Here is a 20448-nt window from a genome sequence, read left to right on the forward strand (position 1 = left end):
AACTCAACTCAAACAGACAAGCTCTTCTTTTTCCTTTTGTAAACATGCCACTGATAAGAGTATTTGCACTTCTTTTAAGTGATCTGCGATCTGCATTTTATTTTATTTTATTTTTTTAACTTTTTATTTTATATTGGAGTATAGCCGATTAACAGTGCTGTGATAGGGACTTCCCTGGTGGTGCAGTGGTTAAGAATCCGCCTGCCAATGCAGGGGACACAGGTTCGAGCCCTGGTCCAGGAATATCCCACATGCCGCGGAGCAACTAAGCCCGTACGCCACAACTACTGAGCCTGCACTCTAGAGCCCGCGAGCCACAACTACTGAAGGTCGCTAGCCACAACTACTGAGCCCACGTGCCTAGAGCCCATGCTCCACAACAAGAGAAGCCACCACAATGAGAAGCCCACACACCACAACAAAGAGGAGCCCCCGTTTGCTGCAACTAGAGAAAGCCTGCACACAGCAACAAAGACCTAACACAGACAAAAATAAATAAATAAATAAATAAATTTATTTTAAAAAAAAATGTAGTGATAGTTTCAGGTGTACAGCAAACTGATTCAGTTTTACATATACATGTATCTATTCTTTTTCAAATTCTTTTCCCATTTAGGTTGTTAAATAATATTGAGCAGAGCTCCCTGTGCTATACAGTAGGTCCTTGTTGTTTATCTATTTTAAATATAGCAGTGTGTACATGTCAATCCCAAACTCCCTAACTATCCCTTGCTCCCACCCTTCCCCTCTGGTAACCGTAAGTTCGTTCTCTAAGTCTGTGAGTCTGTTTCTGCTTTGTAAATAAGTTCATTTGTATCATTTCTTTTTAGATTCCACATATCATACGGTATTTCTCTTTCTCTGTCTGACTTCACTCAGTATGACAATCTCTAGGTCCATCCATGTTGCTGCAAACGGCATTACTTCATTCTTTTTAATGGCTGAGTAATATTCCACTGTATATATGTGCCACATCTTCTTTATCCATTCTTCTACATTTTAAATTATTCTTTTATAATGTACTCCTATTTTTATCTTAATGTTAAAAATAATAAAAGTGTACCCATTCTACTATTTTCAAGTAAATCCCAGACATCATGTTACTTCATTTCAGTAGGTATCTCTAAAAGATTAAAGACTCATTTTTTTTCAAGTATATATATATTTAAAATTTCTTACCTTGACTCTGGACATAGATCTTATCCTTAGCATGTGGCTTTTGAAAAGAGGGGAGAAAGAAAAAAAAGTAAGTTTGCCAGTCCATTCCCATTGCTGTTTAGAAATAAAATGAAGGCCATAAAAATATCCTCTTGGAAAACATCGCAAAGAATCATCTACACAGCCACTCACAGACTAGTTACTTTATCAGAGCAAAGAGTTACCTCTGCTTTTAATGGGGGTTAGCCCATTAAAAACACAGCTTATCTAAGGTAAGAAGTGCAAAGATGTCCCTTAAATCAGGCATAATGCAATATTACAAACTTATAGTTACTATGTTAGTAGAAAAGTTATGAAGCTCAGACAGAGAACATGCCAAGGATACAGCCCATCAGGTGCATATCAGGAGCTGAGGTTGAAGGCAGAAGTTTTGGGAAATGTGGTTTGTGGATACAAATCCTTGAATAGAGAGAGTACACTACCCACCTTTGGAGAAGAAAGGGGGAGGGGGAGGAGGGAGTGAGGAGAAGATGAAGACGGAGATGGAGAAGAAGATGGGGATGGAGGAGGAGATGGGGAGGGAGGAGGAGATGGAGGAGGAGATGAAGATAGAGATGGAGGAGGAGATGGGGATGGAGCAGGAGATGGAGAAGGAGATGAAGATAGAGATGGAGATGGGGATGGAGGAAGAGATGGGGATGGACGAGGAGATGGAGGAGGAGATGGGGATGGAGGAGGAGGGGTACCCAGTATGTTGGGAAACAAGAGAAGAGGCACCAGGGGGCAGATTCTTCCAGGATGTGAATGGACTGGTCTCAAGGACCCTGTAAGGACCTCCCCAAAAGCCTCTTTGACATCAAGGGACACCGCGACAGTTGCATGACTGATCTAGATATGTGTCCCCAGATATAGACTTATTATCCCTGGTGGTGTTTTCTGGCGGAACTTCACAAAACTACTAGAGAGAAAAAGAATCCATTTCTCAAGCTCGTTTTGAAACAGTGACATAAATATTTTAAAAATCAGGTTTAGACCCAAAGGTGGATGTTACAGGAGCAGAGTGAGAAATCCGCTTTAAAGGGCAGCAGGGTCAAGTAGGTGCAGAGGGCTGTTTCTCGTAAGTGATCAAAGATATGGTCATTTTGGTGATAAAGTCTAAAAAGGTGCATCTTTCTACCATGTGGCCTAAATATCAGCTCCATGCATGAAACGACTAAACTAGGTAAAGAGTGGCCACCACAGAAGTTGCATCTTCGTGCTCTCTCTACCTAAATGTGCGTGAAGGGCTCCGGGTGGTCCTCAAGGTGACCAGGATACTGCGTATTGCATGTGGTCTGCTGACCCACTTTGACCTTCATCCTCAAATCAGCTTTATGTTTTGGGAAACAAACTAAAGGTGAGGCAGTCCCGACAAGGGAGAGACGATCAATGGGGAGAAGAGGGAATTACCCTGCCCTCTGCCTGGTGGATGGGAAGGTTCTGGGAGAGGCAGCATCTGGCCATCCTAGGACGGCTGAACGGAAGTTGGTACAGAGGGACTTCCCTGGCGGTCCAGTGGTTAAGACTCCAGGCTTCCAATGCAGGGGGTGCGGGTTCAATCCCTGGTCGGGGAACTAAGAACCCACACGCCGTGCACGGCACGGCCAAAAAAAAAATAAGGAAGTTGGTACAGAGATACAAGTCTTGGTTTCGTTTTACTTTTGACCTTAGCATTACATTTTATATTTATCCATCAGAGGTACCTGAGACCTCTAAAAGTCTTCGAGTATCCTCCTCAATACCCCACATAGCAGGATGCAGCCCCTTTTAAAATGCCCGTAAAATAGCGACCCTGCAAAAAAAGAGCTTCAAAAATCTCTTCTCTACTGGTTAAAAAAGATATTAACCTTAATGGAAAAAAAAATGGCTGATAGCAGCCATTTGAAATCAGAGTTTAGCTTAGAGCCCTAAAATATTTCTTTTTGTTAAATTATAATTTCACTAGAAAGCTGAAGAAAATTGTACTGGAATGGAGTGCAGGCTAAGAGTGTCTCTTCTTTAACCAGACCTAAGTCTACAACATTGGCTCAAAAAATGTCCATAAGAAGGATATTGAAGCACTGTCAAAAATATACCCGGATAGCATTTTAACTTTAAAGGTAATACAAGTGTTTGACAAAGACAGATTCAATATAATTCTATATAAATTCAATTCATGACTGTCAGGCAAAATGGAGCTTACAGCCTTACTACTATTTTCATTAGAACTGTGCCGTGCAATTAGAAATATGTAAACCCCAAATGCTCCTCTCAAGAAAGTTCCTTTGGGCACAAACAAAAATTAATTAATTAAAAGGGTATCTCAACTCTATAAACAGAATAAGTTGACTCTATATGGAGATGTCTGGGTTTATCTGCTGATTTTACCTATCTCTGAGGATTATTTCCCCAAAATCTATTGAACTCCCCCAAAAAACAAGTAAGTATCAAGTCCAATATAGACTTTTAAAACATGTCATGAATGGTATTTGAAGATCTTATCCAAGCAAATCAAGAAAACAGAGGCACAGTATAAAGGAAATCTGCATTTGAGTTATTTTTAATCATTGTAAGAAAAGCGATCTGGCAAAAGCCAATTGGCTTATATTGATTTTGAAAATCATTTTCTATATTAAAATGCTCTAAATACGAATTAGCTTTCTTTGCTCAGTATTTATTGTTGCTTCACTTGCCTTGAAACAACATGAGTCGAAGTCCTTATATATATCATTTCCCTTGGAAGATCAGCTCATTGATGCATAAAATGAAAAAGAAGACTCGTGTGTGTGTGTGTGTGTGTGTGTGTGTGTGTGTGTAGGAAGGGTGGAGAGGGAAGATTTTCCATTTTTTTCTCCATTTTTAATGTCTATGAGAAACCATTACTTAATTTGACCCACTACTAAATATAAAAAGTCAGTGCCCTACAAATACCTATAAATACGTGTGACTTTGTAACAGACCCAAATGCTCATTTATGCTTTTTTATAATGGAATACCAAACAGACAGCAACAACAAAAAGATTTCCCATTCTTTTATTAATATAACCTTTTGAAATTAAACTTTCTACCAAATGGAAACCACAATAAATATTACTTTTAAAATCTAGGCACAATTTCATCCTCTCCAGGTGGCAAAAATATTAATTTACAACTTCTGATGATGGCTTTGTTAAAAGTCATTTAAAAATAGCTACAAATTACTTAGAAGAAATCATGGCCTGTAAGTGTATAGCTTTCAAAATACATCACAAAACACAGAAACTGGGCATTTTTCAGGGGACATGGGTCTTTTCTTTTCTCCCTCTTCTCTTTTCCCTTAGAAATTGTTTTTAAGTAAGGAAAGAAAATAATGTTCAGGGAATTCCCTGGCGGTCCAGTGGTTAAGACTCAGTGCTTTCACTGCCAGGGCCCAGGTTCAATCCCTGGTCGGGGAAACCAAGATCCCACAAGCCACATGGCGTGGCAAATTAATAATAACAATAATAATGTTCAAAATAAAAAGGAGGGGGGACAACCTTGTCACTAAATTCCTGCAACTGAACCAGACAAGGAAAGATTTTTCAAGAAAAGGAAAAAATCGGGCTTCCCTGGTGGCGCAGTGGTTGAGAGTCTGCCTGCCAATGCAGGGGACACGGGTTCGAGCCCTGGTCTGGGAAGATCCCATATGCCGCGGAGCGGCTGGGCCCGTGAGCCACAATTACTGAGCCTGCGCGTCTGGAGCCTGTGCTCCGCAACAAGAGAGGCCGCAATGGTGAGAGGCCCACGAACCGCAATGAAGAGTGGCCTCCGCTTGCCACAACTAGAGAAACCCCTCGCACAGAAACAAAGACCCAACACAGCCAAAAATTAATTAATTAATTAATTTAAAAAAAATTCTGTTTAAAAGAAAAGGAAAAAACCCACAAATTAGATGGGGAGGAAGTCTGAGAACTGAATTGGGATCCAGTTTTATGGGATCTGACTTGAAACAGGCTATAAATAAAGATGAAACTAAAACAACCCTGGGCAAAATCAAAGGATGCATGTGTAACACGTAATCTAGCCCAGCAACTCAAGAAATAAGAATGCCAGCAAGAAAATTCCCAGGAAGATTAAAAAATAAAATACAGTTAAATCGGGCTTCCCTGGTGGCGCAGTGGTTGAGAGTCTGCCTGCCAATGCGGGGGACGCGGGTTCGAGCCCTGGTCTGGGAAGATCCCACATGCCGCGGAGTGACTAAGCCCGTGCGCCACAACTACTGAGCCTGCGCGTCCGGAGCCTGTGCTCTGCAACAAGAGAGGCCACGACAGAGAGAGGCCCGCGCACCGCGATGAAGAGTGGCCCCCGCTCGCCGCAACTAGAGAAAGCCCTCGCACGGAAACGAAGACCCAACACAGCCATAAATAAATAAAATTTTTAAAAAAATACAGTTAGGGCTTCCCTGGTGGCGCAGTGGTTGAGAGTCTGCCTGCCAATGCAGGGGACACGGGTTCGAGCCCTGGTCTGGGAAGATCCCACATGCCACGGAGCAACTGGGCCCGTGAGCCACAATTACTGAGCCTGCGCGTCTGGAGCCTGTGCTCCGCAACAAGAGAGGCCGCGATGGTGAGAGGCCCGCGCACCGCGATGAAGAGTGGTCCCCACTTGCCGCAACTAGAGAAAGCCCTCGCACAGAAACGAAGACTCAACACAGTCATAAATAAATAAATAAAAGAACGTGAATTTCTAAAAATAATACAGTTAAATCTATGGAGTAAATAACATGGAATCATTGCTGATTTTATTCAAAAGCTTCCCCTACTGTCCTCTGCCTTTGCCATCTGATGAATTAAAGCAATGCTTCTGATCATTCCAAAAGTTTGTGCCCCAGGTCATGGGAAAGTTTAACTCAGAATCTATGCTCTGAAATTGATGAGTTCTCCATCCTTTGAGTTCCTTTAAAACTTTTCAATTCCCAGGGATCTCACATAGTGGAAAAAAATGCAAAAAACACTTGCAGTTCTATCAAGAAATCTCTTAGGGAAGCCAATCTTAATAGAAGTTATTAAAAATGATTAGCTTCCTAGGATATGACCAATCCCTGGAGTTTCCCTTACAGGGTATTTGTGGGGAGGGCCAGCATACAAACTAGGGTTTCCAAAGATGAAACAGAGGGGTGAATGTTTTTAAGTTCACATTACAATAGAAACTATAATAAAAGATGTGGTCTGTGTAGCTCCTGCGCTGTCAATGTGATTTTTGGAGATGATCAAATACAAAGCGACGGGCCACGCAGGAAGAAGAAGAAGTAACAAGTAATTCAAAGGACAACATAATTCAGCAATTAGGCGAGAGGCAGCTCATTCAGATTAGAAAAGAACTATCACCTACATCAGCCTTTTGAGCTCCCCTGTGCCATGAACAGGCAAGTGACAGCCAATGAGATCTGTCTTGCTTTCTGTTATTTCAATTTCCAAAAGAATTGTGATGAGTATATGTACACAATGAAAGTAAAATTACTCTTTAGGTATTGCCTAACTGCTTCCAGAAAGTTATTTTTCTTTAAAGAGTGCCAAGGCAGGGTAGATAAATTAGGCCCCAGAAGGCAGGGACTCAAAGTCTCCAAATTAAAAAAAAAAAAAAATCACTAAAAAGTAACAATACCAGGAAGCTTAGCTCAGCACTAACCTCAACAAAGTGTATCCATGTGCCATGCTGGTTATCACTGCGCTTCTTCTGAATTCAGTAACTGTGTCAAACAGTATTTACTCACGCTCAAGATTTTTTTAAATAGTTCATAAATAAATATTTGAATTTAGAGAAAGTCCTCTTAGCTGAGTACTTATTAGGAAAAGCATGTGAACAGTGCAGTTAAACTTTACACAGACCTGTGGGGTTTTGAACCCAGTGGAGACAAATTAAACCACAATCATTGTTTCTGCAGAGAGAAAAGCCTTCGATTAAGGTATGTGTATACCTAATTTGCTTTTAATTATACTGGTGAAATAGTTACATTTTCTGGTAAAAGTCTGGTGAATTTAGAGAAAGTATTCTAAACATGGGCTAGAATTAGAAGTGCCCAAATTTGCATTCTGAGTGTCTATTACACACTGTAGCAAGAAATCAAAACTCTACTTAGACTAGTTTTAGATTTGCACAATGCATATATCACAGTTAGACATGTGCGGTGAATCAAATTCCTAGAAACACCAAATCAAGGTTATAATATCACAAACCAACAGAGCAGCACCATCCCAAAACACGCCAGTTGTTGAACTTGGATGATTAAGTACTAACTACACAGCAGGCAGACGCCAGTGAAAAGCCCCCTGGGACAGTGCCCCTTACAGAGTAGGCACACTGTCAAATTAAGGCTGATATAAACAACACTAAACAAAAAATAACAACGGGCCCAAACAACGGCACTTCAAATTAAAAGAGATAAAATAAAGCTCTCTTTATCGAAATCCAAGCAAACTAATTCGTGTAAAGTCAGCCAGAGACAGAAGGATGATTATCAACACAGCCTCCCAAATAATGTTTCTTTTTTTTTTTTCCCCTCATTGCCTTTTTTTAAAAAAATTGAAGTATAGTTGATTTGCAGCGTTGTGTTACTTTCAGGTGTACAGCAAAGTGATTCAGTTATACATACAGACGTATCTATTTTTTTCCCCAGATTCTTTTCCCTTTTAGGTTATTACAAAACATTGAGACAGTTCCCTGTGCTGTACAGTAGGTTCCAAAATAATGTTTCCAAAGGAACATCCTAGCTTTCTCAGAGGGCTGAAATTAACCCACAGCTTGCAAAATATGTTGAACTCCTTCACTCCTTCCTGTTAACATGTCTCCCACGACCACGTCGGAGCATATGTTTTGGAAATCTTGAAACAGGATGCTCCCCACGTGCATGTCTGTGGTATGTTGCACTGTCCAATACTGCAGCCCTGGGCCCGTGAGGCTACTGAGTCCTTGAAGCGGAGCTGGTCTGGATGGAAATGTGCCTCCGAAAAGTAAAATGCACACTCAATTTCAAACATGGAGTACCAAAAAAATGTGAAATAGCACCTTAGGCATTTTTATATTGCTCATGTGTTGAAATAATAAGATTTTGGATACAGTAGCTGAGCAGTTAGGAACTTGGCCTTGGCCAAGAGGTGGTCTGGCTTTTGCCCTGGGCTTCTAGGAAATAATCTATGTGATTCCTAAGGGGCATGGTGAGAACAGCCACAGCTAACAGTCTTAGGTAGGGGCTGGCCATGCCGGAAAGACCCCCCATGTGATGGAAATTGGGCACTTTGGGCCAAGTGGTATCAATCTGCCTGAAGACTGGATTCAACCATGTGCGCAATCAATCAATCAAGTCTATGCAATGAAGCCCCAGGATAAACTTTGGACACCAAACTCAGTGAGCTTCCCGGGTTGGCAAAACTCCATGCATATGTCTCAGATCAATAACTGGAGGTTGAGATGATCACAGATCAACAGCCAGAGGGTAAAATGTCTTGACTGCACCAGGGAGAGGGCGATGGAGGACCAGCCCCTTGCGTCTCTTCCTTTGGCTGATTTTAGTCTGTATCCTTTCCCAGTAATAAACCATAACAGCGAGTGTAACTCTTGGTGAGTTCTGAGTCCTTCAAGCCATTTCTCAAACTTGAGGGTGGTTATGGGGACCCCCTGAACTTGCCGTTGGTGTCAAAAGTGAGGGCAGTCTTGGGGAGAGTACCCTTACCCTTATCCTTTGCAGGCTGGCTAACTCCAGGAGGTGGATTAAGTAAAACAGATTATTAAAACTGATTTTCCTTGTTTCCACTTACTTTTAAAAATGTGACTCGCAGAAAACTGTAAATTACATCCATGGCTCACCTTTGTAGGTTGCATTTTTGTATTTCTATTAACAGTATTGGTATCAAGAGTGAGCATGTGTTTTTATAAAAATGAAGTCTGAGAAAATAACAAGTTTTAGGCCAGATTTTATGCTCAAAACTATATTTATCTATACAGACTCTACATGAAATCACAAAAGCAGTAAGAAGCAAAGACCATAAATCTTTCTAATCTGGGATAATTGGAATTTGATTCTGGTTTGATAATAATTATGTAGGGTTAACTAAGTTGGTACCTGAGTCAAGCCTGCTCACCAAAATAAAGAAGAAAGAATTAAAAACAAAAGCTGGCAGTTCAAAAAAAAAAAAAAAAAAAAAAAAAAGCTGGCAGTTCAATAATGCAGCATGAAACTTAACTACTCAAAAACTGCATCACTGTTCCAAACACGTAACTACAAGTAGTCTCTCCACAAAAATCCATCTCAAAGCATTACATAGATATGGCTGAACAATGAACCTTTATATTATTTCTACACAGTTTCCATTTGCAAAAACTAATCAAATAAAGGTATTGAGCTGAACTTTATTGAAAAATCATCCACCAAAAAAAAAAGTACTAAAGCTGTATTAAAAAACAGGTTCACATTCGAATTTAATAACTAACCTCCACCACTGTAAACAATAAAAACAAATTCATCCTTTCTTTTATGAGCTTTTTTGATGCTGCCTGTGACATCATCACCCAAGACAAAACAATTTTTGCTGACTTCTCCATTTCTTTCTTCAAATGCCTTGTTATTATATTTGGAACAGCATCTGTCTGAAAACAAAGACTGCTAACCTAGGATTAGGGTAGATTCGGTGTGGCTGACCTCCTGGGTGACAGGCGAATGGTCAACTTAATCTCGACATGCAAGATGATCCCTCCAGGACTTCCCTGGTGGCGCAGTGGTTAAGAATCCGCCTGCCAATGCAGGGGACACGGGTTTGATCCCTGGCCTGGGAAGATCCCACATGCCGCGGAGCAACTAAGCCCGTGCACCACAACTACTGAGCCCACGCACCACAACTACTGAAGCCCGCACGCCTAGAGCCCGTGCTCTGCAACAAGAGAAGCCACTGCAATGAGAAGCCTGCGCACCACAACGAAGAGTAGCCCCTGCTCACGGCAACTAGAGAAAGCCCGCGCGCAGCAGCAAAGACCCAACGCAGCCAAAAATCAATCAATCGATCAATAAATAAATAAATAGGTGTTACAATCTCGAGGAATAAGCACTAAGTGCGGCGGATTATTAAAATGGACCTAATAAACGGCCCCCTCCCTGCATTCCCGCTTTTTAAGGCCACCTTGAAGATCGTCCCATAATGAGGTAGAGGCTACAGCTCCATGCTTGACTCGCTCTGGCCCACAGGACAGTAGCAAACAACACACAGGCAGAAGCCCGCCGCCTGTTCATACACTGATGCCTGCTCTCTCCTGCCGCTGAGCCTAATAAAGGGTGACAGACCACATGGAGAGAGACAGCAACTGTCCCAGCCATGCCAGCCGAGGCCCCAGCACGTAAGCAAAGCCACGCTGGACCACCCAGACCCGCTGAGCTGACCCCGGCCAGAAACGCCCAGACAACACAAAGAATAAATGATAAATGGCTGTCTTAAGGCACTGTGTTTGACGTGATTTGTTATGTAGCAAAAATAACTGATAACAGCAGTGAACACATCTGTACCAGTTTTGGAGGGCCATAGGTTTTACGGACAAAGGTGACATTTAAAACTGAGAAGTTAGGGAAAGGGGGGGAAATCATGGAGGATAAACTTGCTTCAGCAGGGAAAAGCTTTCTTTTATGTCTGGCTTAACAGAGGGCAGCTGGAGTCTCATATTTGCTGCTCTATTCAATCTGTGTCCATATGTTGCTTTGGCTGAAGTGTATAAAGAAAATCCTGCTTCTTGCTGATACGTAGTTGGAAAGGGGAGGAGTATTTTAATATGGGCCTTTAAGGGGCCTTTTCAGATCATTATAGGTATTATTCTTGGACATGACACCAAAACACAACAAACAGTAGCTTCTTAAAGGTTAGTTGCAATATGGAACATGAAATTACATCATACCCTGATATATTCGAATCCACAGGTCTATCTTGCACTTTGACGGATCTGTTACCTATGCATGATTCTGTGATGCCGTGTATTAGTCATTTGAAAACTATTGGTTCACTGAGTGATGCAGATCTCGCAAATGTTGAACCATTTCATTATACAGCATCCAAAAAAAAAAAAATTCACATTTGTTAACACAACCCCTGATCTCATCAGGGAAGGATGTAAGGGGAAGCTGTCCACCTCCTCGTGGCTTACCAGCTTCTAATTTTTGCTTGAAAATTTAAATGATATCGTTGGCAATAGATACTGCCCGTTGTTTTTCTTGAAGTGACTCACTCGATCGAGTCATTTTTAAGAAAATGACTGCCAAATGCCCAAGTCTGAGTAACCATAGTTTGGCTACCACTGCTTCAGATAAAAAATTGTGTTAAGACATGGCTGGTTCAGTCTGCAACCCCAACGTTGCGCCAGGGCCTTTGCTCAAGGTAATCCCCATCCGTCATTCAGAGGCAGCAGAAAGAGCTGATACATACTTCCTGTTTCATCACACAGAACATTAAAAAAAACACATGTATTCAGAGGTTAAAATTTGATAAAAATTTATCACTTTTATGCTTCATCGAGGACATTCTTAAGTGAAAAACTGGCTCTTTTTTTTTTTAAACTGTAAGTGGGTGGTGGTGAATAATCCATCGGTGCAGATGGGTACCCCTGCTTTTAGGACGATGAAGGCGTCAGCCGTTTTCCTCGGCACTGCTCTTCACATGGTGAAAAAGACTTTTGCCTTTCATCGTGCCTTTAATAATGTCTGAGCATTATGACAAAAATAGGTTTGACTTTGTGCAGATCCTGAAAGAGTCCCAGGGACCCCCCCTTTGAGAACCACTGGTACATCACTGCCGTAAGGCAGATGGACAGTCAAACTGATACAAACACGAAACTCGGAGCCAGGAAGCTTGCCATTTTTCATTCATTACATTGCACTGAAAAATGCACCCTCGATTCTCTGCCTGGGGAGTTTGAGGTGAAAAATAAGAATATGCACACTCTGGTTGCAGGGAATCTTCACGTTCACGTGCACACAGTACTCTGGGCTTTGGCAAAGGTTGACCAGTCCCACAAAAGACTGCATTTGCCCTTGTCCCATTGCAGCCGTTTCCAAGCGTTAGATTTTACAAAGTGAAAGCCTATAGATAAAGAATGTGCATAGCCTGTAAAACGCCACCAACAGGAATAATGCCTCCAGATGACAAGGGCCTAAGTGCTGTGCACAACGGTTTGCTTGTAACGCACAAGGACCAGCAACGCTGGTGGCCCAAGGGCACTGCAGGGGTCACCATCGGAGAAAACAGCATTGTGCCTAAGATCCACTGGAGGAAAGCAACTTTGCAGCTGGCTTCTTTTTTAGTTTTGCACACCTGCCCCGCCAGTCCTCTACAGAACTCCCCACGGAGGATTCAGATTCCCACCAGCTCATTTCACCCCACCCCACCAAGTCATAGTGAATTTTAAAAGTCAATAAGTGCATTAACTTGTAGAGGTACAAAACCCTCCACTCATTAAAGCCCTTCAAATAAAGAGTCCAGCCTAGGAAACTCCAGCTGCCACCTAAGGGATTGTTACTCCCAATGTATACAAGGATGCTGCAACATTTACAGTGTAGTCCATAAATCATCCCATCTGAGCACATAAAATGAAAACAGACAAAGCATGAAAAGATCTGGCGGGGACTTCCCTGGTGGCGCAGTGGTTAAGACCCTGCGTTCCCAATGCAGGGGGCCCGGGTTCGATCCCTGGTCAGGGAACTAGATCCCACATGCATGCCGCAACTAAGAGTTTGCATGCCACAACTAAGGAGCCTGCCTGCCGCAACTGAGATCCAGTGCAACCACATAAATAAATTATTATTTTAAAAAAGAGAGAGAGATTTGCAAAAACAAACAAAAAAAACAAAAAAGAAAAGAGCTGGCTATTGGGCTATTTTTGCACTTCAAGAAGAACAACAAAAAAAATCAGTGAAGGTCTAAGAGTATCTACCCAAATAAAAAACATCAGCATATGGGAAACACAACACACTGCTGTGGCCACCATGGGCGGTGCCGATGGGAACCATGTCAGCTCTAATAAAACTGCTTTTCTGTTCTCCGATCCTGCAACTTCACCAGCATAACCCAAATCAAAACGCGAAATGAACACGTACCCACTGCCTTTGTGCCGTTTCCTTCATTGACTCCGTGAAAGCGACAGCGAATCTAGGAAAGTGAGCAAAAATAATGAAAATGATTAGGGCAGAATCTAATTAACATAACTGTGAAACAGCTCTTTGGAACAAATTGTGAGAGACAGGTAAGTAGCTGAATTTACAGGGTGATCAATCTTTATTAGTCATGGTCATTGGCTGTTAGATTTCATCTCCACTCATATCCAAAAAAAAAGTTCTGTCTGCAGAAAATGAACAAATGAAGCTCAAAACTTCCTATGTTTCTTGTTCCTTCATGGAAGGTGAGAGAAGCAGAGATAAAGACAGAAAACAAGAGGGACTTCCTTGGTGGTGCAGTGGTTAAGAATCCGCCTGCTAATGCAGGGGACACGGGTGCCAGCCCTGGTCTAGGAAGATCCCACATGCCGTGGAGCAAAGAAGCCCGTGCGCCACAACTATTGAGCCTGCGCTCTAGAACCTGTGAGCCACAACTACTGAGCCCATGAGCCACAACTACTGAGCCCACGTGCCACAACTACCGAAGCCCGTGTGCCTAGAGCCCACACTCTGAAAGGAGAGAAGCCTCCACAATGAGAAACCCACACGCTGTAACGAAGACCCAACGCAGCCAAAAATAAAATAAATAAAATAAATAAATTTATTAAAAATAAAAAAAGACAGAAAACAAGATGCACTAGAGAGGCAAGGAACTTAGATAAAATTCAGGGGCAGGTGATCCGGTCCACTGGCTTCGCCAAAGGAAAACTAGGCAAAAGTGTTCAAGATTTACTGAATGTTCGTGGGTTAGGAAAGTTAATGTCCCCATTCATCGAGAAATGGCAGTTTCCAGAAGCAGGACTGGGTACACGTGGAATGAACCAGGAACATCTTATGGGGCCAGAAAGTAGAAAGCGCTCAAAACATGGCAAGGGCTTGTCGAAAGGATGCAGGAGTCAACAAAATATCTCCAATGGCTATGGCTGGGGTGATTTGGGCACCAAAATAAGTAATAGGAGTGATGGGTAACCCATAGAGTCAAACAAAATAAATAGCCATGGGTCCGTGTTGATGTAACTAAATAATTGAATAAGTAAATGGGGTCAAACAGACAACTCTTCCTTATAGTAGAATTCCAATTAACAAATGTATGAGTGGTAGAAATAGAAAGTCATCAGTGCGCAAACAGTGCAGTAAAACTTGTTGCAACCAAGAACCATTAATAGGGAATTCCCTGGCGGTTGAGTGGTTAGGACTCAGTGCTTTCACAGCCGGGACGTGGTTTCTATCCCCGGTCGGGGACCTAAGGTCCCGCAAGCGGCACATGGTGTGGCCAAAAAAAAAGAAAGAAAAAACCAGAACCCTTAATAGATGATTCCTCCCCACTGGCATGACCTGGAAAGGGGAGCTCACATCCCCCTGCCTGTGTCTTCTCCAAGCCTTCCTTCTTCCCCCTCCCCACTCTCCCAAAGCCAGCCACCAATCGCAGACACAGCCAATTGCATGCCTCTTACTTAAGGGAGAAATACGGAATCCTTCCCTTTGGGTAGAATAAACGTGAGCAAGCAGGACCAGACCACATCAGACCTTGCATCTGAGCCCAGTAGGGATCGGACTGCTGACATCACTTATGAGATGCTCTCCACGCCCCCCGAACATTGGCAAGAAACACAAATAAACTGTATTCTGAGGGCATCAACTATACTCCAAGAAACAGGGATAAAAAGGAGAGAAAAGCAACTAAATAGCAACTGCAAGGAGAGTGCAGAAACCTTCCTTTGTGGAAAACTGCAAAAATGAGAAACTTAAGAATCAAACAAAGAACAAACTATGCATGTAAATTGCCTGTCGCAGTTCCTGGTCCCTAATTCATTTAACATCTGACAAACATCTGCTATTATTATTTTCTACTAGTACTAACACCACTACTGGGACTTGTGCAAAACATTAGGGCACCCCATGTGGCCAGTGAACAAATTATTTGACAGCCTAAAACTTTCAGAAAAAAAAAAGACCCCAAAAGCAAGAAGAGCCATCGAACAAAGAATAAGGTTAATAACACAAAAGACCAAGCATTTTACCCCATAACAGCATTTATGAATAAATGCACAAGTGCAGTTCTCAAGGTGGGTTTTGTGGAATGTTAAAGCCGCTCATTTGGCAAGCGTGATGCTCTGCTTTTCGGTGAGAATGTCAGCTCCATATGAGCTGGAACGCTGCTCTGTTCATGGCCGCCTCCCCAGCCCCTGGAGTGTCTGGCACCCAGGAGACGGGCAAAAATACCTGCTGCCCGTATACGTGTATAAGTAAGAGAAGGAACAGTTCTGCCTTAAATTCCAACAGGAAGCAGGTGAGGGGGAGGGATGGGTGGAGAGGGGGAGGAAAGAGCAGGAAAATGTCCCAGGTGTGCGGAGCAGAGTCTGTGTGCGTGGTAGCCCAGCGGCTGACTGTGACCGTCCCCCACCCATGTGACCGTCCCCACCATCACGTCCTGCTCATTTCGGGACCCAAGATGAGGCATCACTAGGAGCTACAGCGTCGGTTTAAGACGGCAGGGTAGGATGAGAGTCTTGGGAAAGTTCTCCTCAAAGGTGCATGTGAAAATGTTTTCGGAGTCAGAGGGGTGAACTGGAGCTAACTTGAAAGACATGCCACTTTTTCCAGGGCCACAGATAACACGGTCTTTCTTGTGGCTCCTCATATAGAAACAGTGGGCCTGGCTTTACACCCACCTAATAGATAACCTTTTAAGAGAGTTTCTAGCCCAAAGATCCTTGGAAGATAAAGATATTTAAAATAACACATTTCTACCATTTGCAATAGCCAAGACATGGAAACAACCTAAGTGTCCATCGACAGATGAATGGATAAAGAAGATGTGGTACATATATACAATGCAATACTACTCAGCCGTAACAAAGAATGAAATAATGCCATTTGCAGCAACATGGATGGACCTAGACATGATCATACTAAGTGAAGTAAGTCAGACAGAGAAAGACAAATACCATATGATATCATTTATATGTGGAATCTAAAATAGGACACAAATGAACTTATCTACGAAACAGAAACAGACTCACAGACGAAGAGAAAAGACTGGTGGTTGCTAAGGGGGAGGGGGATTGGGGGAGGGATGGAGTGGGAGTTTGGGGTCAGCAGATGTAAACTATTATACACAGAATGGATAAACAACAAGGTCCTACTATATAGCACAGGGAACTGTACTCAATATCTTGTGATAAACCATAATGGAAAAGAGTATTTAAAAAAGAGTGTATATATATGTAAAGCTAAATCACTTTGCTGTACAGCAGAAAGTAACACAATACTGTAAATCTACTATACTTCAATAAAAAATAAAATACTATTTAAGGTAACATAAAAAATAAAATAACGCATTTTTTAGGAAAAATATAAAAGTACTACTTTTGCACTTGTGCTTGAACACTGCCATTTCAAAACGTACTTACTTTGACATAGAATTCTCTTTGTCAAAAACATCTTTAGTAACACAGTAGCTCAAAAACCATATGAAATTACCAACACTCAACCAGTTGTGACCTACAAAACAGTAATTTCATGTGCCATTGATTCCGTACTCATGAGGGTATTTGTGAGGCAATTCATTTCATACAAACTCTCTTTTGCTCATTTGCTTGGCAATGTTAAGTTTTTCTAATATGCACCTGGATAAGCCTTCAGTAAACAATTTCCACAAATTTCAAATACTCCTTATTTAATTTTGGTGTTTATAACTACCAAATACTTATTATAATATTCATAAGCCAACAAGTGGATGCTAAAATAAGTTCGCATACTATACCATACAGGAAAAGTTTTCAATACTAAAAAAGTTGAAAAATATACCTTATAGGGAAAATATAACTATTTAAATGAAACACTTGTTATAAAGCTAGACAAGTTCAATGCTTTGTTCTACAGAAAAGTATGCTGTATTGTGTCGGACAAGAAATCTGTGATTCATGCAACTTCCCTGCCCACTAACTCCAATCAATATCCCCAAATAAAAATCAATGTGTGTTTTAATAACAACACAATGAATAATGCTAATGATAATATCATAAGATGAATTCATTCCATGTTGTTTCTCCCAAGCAGAATGATTTTCCTTCTATGAGACAGTGCATTACAAACTGCAGGAATCTAAAGGCAATAAATTTTTAGAGTGTGAGAACAATAAGAAGAAAACCTATAATGATAGATCACCTTTCAAGGTAAGCCAACACTGCTTTAATACCTTCATCTGTTGTAAAACACACACACATATACGGAGCATACTCTCTATTTTAAAAAGGTTGCATTTCCACATTTATGTCCAGGAAGTCTTCAGGAAGAAGCAGGGTCCTGAAATGCAATGCCATCTATTTGTAACCCTAGTTTTAAGGGGCAAGATTGACACCTATCTTTCCCCACCAAAAAATTAGGCTGCGAAATAGAACCTGGGGTTCTGTCCTTGGTGTGGATCAGAAATGGGACAGTTACATACAGGTGAAGAAGTCTGGATTCCCACAGCTTCTCAGCCATGCGAGGGTTACAGACGAGCCACAGAAAATTCATGGTTAGTATAGCTTTGTTATACAGCAGAAACTAACACACCATTGTAAAGCAATTATACTCTAATAAGGATGTTAAATAATAATAATAATAATTAAAAAACAAAGAAAGAAAAAAGAAAATTCATGGTTGGCCACTTACCGGGGACATGGAAGCAACCTAAATGTCAATCAACAGACGAATGGATAAGGAAAATGTGGCATGCACATACACTAGAATACTTTTCAGCCTTAAAAAAGGAGGACATCCTGACATCTGCAACAACATGGATGAACCTGGGACACATTGATGCTCAGGGAAACAAGCCAGATGCGGAAGGACAAATACGGTAGGATTCCGCCGACACGTGGAATCTAAAGTAGTCAAACTCATGGAAGCATGGGAGGGGTTGGGAGAGGGGGAAACAGAGGGAGGGGAAAACAGGGAGGTATTAGTCAAAGGTCACAAAGTTTCAGTTGTACAAGATGAATATGCCCTAGAGCTCGCCTGTACAGCAGAGAGCCTACAGGTAATAATACTGTATGTAAACAATTTGCTAAGTGGGTAGATTTTCTGTTAAGTGTTCTTATCATAAAAATTAAAATAAAATAATAAAAATAAAGAAGGTGGGAGTAAACTTTTGGAGGTGATGGACGTGGTTATAGCATAAATTGTGATGATGGTTTCATGGGTGTATACTGATCTCCAAACTCATCAAGTTGTGTGCGTTGATTACGTACAGCTTTTTGCATGGCAATCATTCCTCAGTAAAGTGGTTAAAAAATTAATAAAGCAGTGTGTCCACATTTTAAAAATTCATCACCTGGTTTGTTTGTTTTTTTCCACAATGATTCAAAAATTTACTAGAGTTGAAAGGATGCTCCAACAGTACTGGTTGGGTTTTCGGTAAGCTTTGAATTCAGGGTGATTCGATGGCAGGTGAGACTCTGATTCATCAGCAGCCAGTGGGTGCACGGGGGGCGGAGACCACATCCACCCACACCAACCCTTCCGTGGCATCACCCCAGAAAGCCTGCCAAGAAGAGCGCTTTGCTTTGCTTTGGGTACGCATGTATGTTTCTTCTTTCAATTTCATTAGCTTTTTTTTTCACAATTTTTATATGAACAGAGAGGATTTGTATGTTATTATGATGTTAGTTATTATGACTGTGATTGTTATAAAGAGAAAATGGGGTGTTTTTGTTTCCCCACCAAGCCTCCCAGTTCGCTCCAGAATGCTGTACAGATATTATCATTTTCTAAGAATGCCTCGACACGAAAAAGGTTGGGAAGTACAGCTCTGGGTTCTCAGCCAGGAGCGATAACTACTCCCATCCCAGGGGCTAGCAATGTGGGCAGGTGTGTTTAACTGCTGCAGTACCCAGCAGGTCCTGTGGACACGCAGTGTCCAGAGTCAGGGACACGTGGGGCAGCCCCACAATGCATAACTATCCTGCCCAAAATACCCACACTGACCCCACTGAGAAACCCGCTCGCTGGTCGCTCTCACAAACGGTTTATATATAGCCCAGAAATCCGTATAGGTTAAGAGTCACGTCAAAGAGATTCCACTTGACACAACTAGAAACATGAAAATTACCACAGAAAAAATCTTGTTGGTGAAGGCAAATATACAGTAAAGGTGGTAAATCAGCCATGTATAAAGCTAGTAGGAAGGTTAAAAGACAAAGAGTAGGGGGCTTCCCTGGTGGCGCAGTGGTTGAGAATCTGCCTGCTAATGCAGGGGACACGGGTTCGAGCCCTGGTCTGGGAGGATCCCACATGCCGCGGAGCAACTAAGCCCGTGAGCCACAGCTACTGAGCCTGCGTGTCTGGAGCCTGTGCTCCACAACAAGAGAGGCCGTGATGGTGAGAGGCCTGCGCACCGCGATGAAGAGTGGCCCCCACTTGCCACAACTAGAGAAAGCCCTCGCACAGAAACGAAGACCCAACACAGCCATAAATAAATAAAATAAATAAATAAATAAAATTTAGTGGTGACCAGAGGCGGGGAGGGGGGAAGGGGCAATTCGATGGAGGCAACCAAAGGTACAAACTTCCAGGTATAAGATAAATAAGTCCTAGGGATGTCACGTACAACATGATACATATAATTGACCCTGCCGTATGTTACACGTGAAAGTTAAGCAAGTAAATCCTGAGTTCTCACCACAAGGAAAAAAGGGTTTCTTTTTCTATTTATTTAAATTTGTATCCATACAAGATGCTGAATGTGCAGTAAACTTACTGTGATCATCGTTTCAAGTACGCAAGTCAAATCATTATGTTGTACAGCTTAAACTTAAACAGTGCTGCATGTCAATCGTATCTCAAGAAAACTGGAAAAAATATTCTGCTTGGGCAAACCTGATGCAAAGTCAACCCCAATTTGTGTGCTCATAAAGCTTGAGTTTATCCATCTCATCTCTTAGCAAGAATTCTGTTTCTTCCACCACTCAGAACATTCTAAGAACATTCTACAGTCCAATATTAACTGTAGTCAAAGAACTATTCAAGTGCAATAACTTGTTTACAATGACTATTTGTGGCAAAATAAACAGGCACCAAATGAAAGATGAACAAAAAGAAAGAAATTGATTCTACATGGTAAGATGTAAACCTCCCAAACTACTGGT

The 20448-nt window shown here is 41.8% G+C and overlaps 1 protein-coding gene across 6 annotated transcripts in view; it reads right to left on the reverse strand.

The window, feature by feature from the left end:
* Window positions 1-20448, reverse strand: part of GLT1D1 (glycosyltransferase 1 domain containing 1) — a 115319-nt gene that overhangs the window by 62866 nt on the left and 32005 nt on the right. For all 6 annotated transcript variants that reach the window (XM_059893675.1, XM_059893672.1, XM_059893677.1 and 3 more), the window contains 2 exons: window positions 13259-13310; window positions 1180-1216 (listed from right to left, as the gene is read on the reverse strand). In XM_059893675.1, coding sequence (XP_059749658.1) covers window positions 1180-1216; window positions 13259-13310 — 89 coding nt within the window. The remainder of the gene's footprint in view (window positions 1-1179; window positions 1217-13258; window positions 13311-20448) is intronic.

This window comes from Balaenoptera ricei, chromosome 14, assembly GCF_028023285.1.
Source record: "Balaenoptera ricei isolate mBalRic1 chromosome 14, mBalRic1.hap2, whole genome shotgun sequence".
NCBI lineage: Eukaryota > Metazoa > Chordata > Mammalia > Artiodactyla > Balaenopteridae > Balaenoptera > Balaenoptera ricei.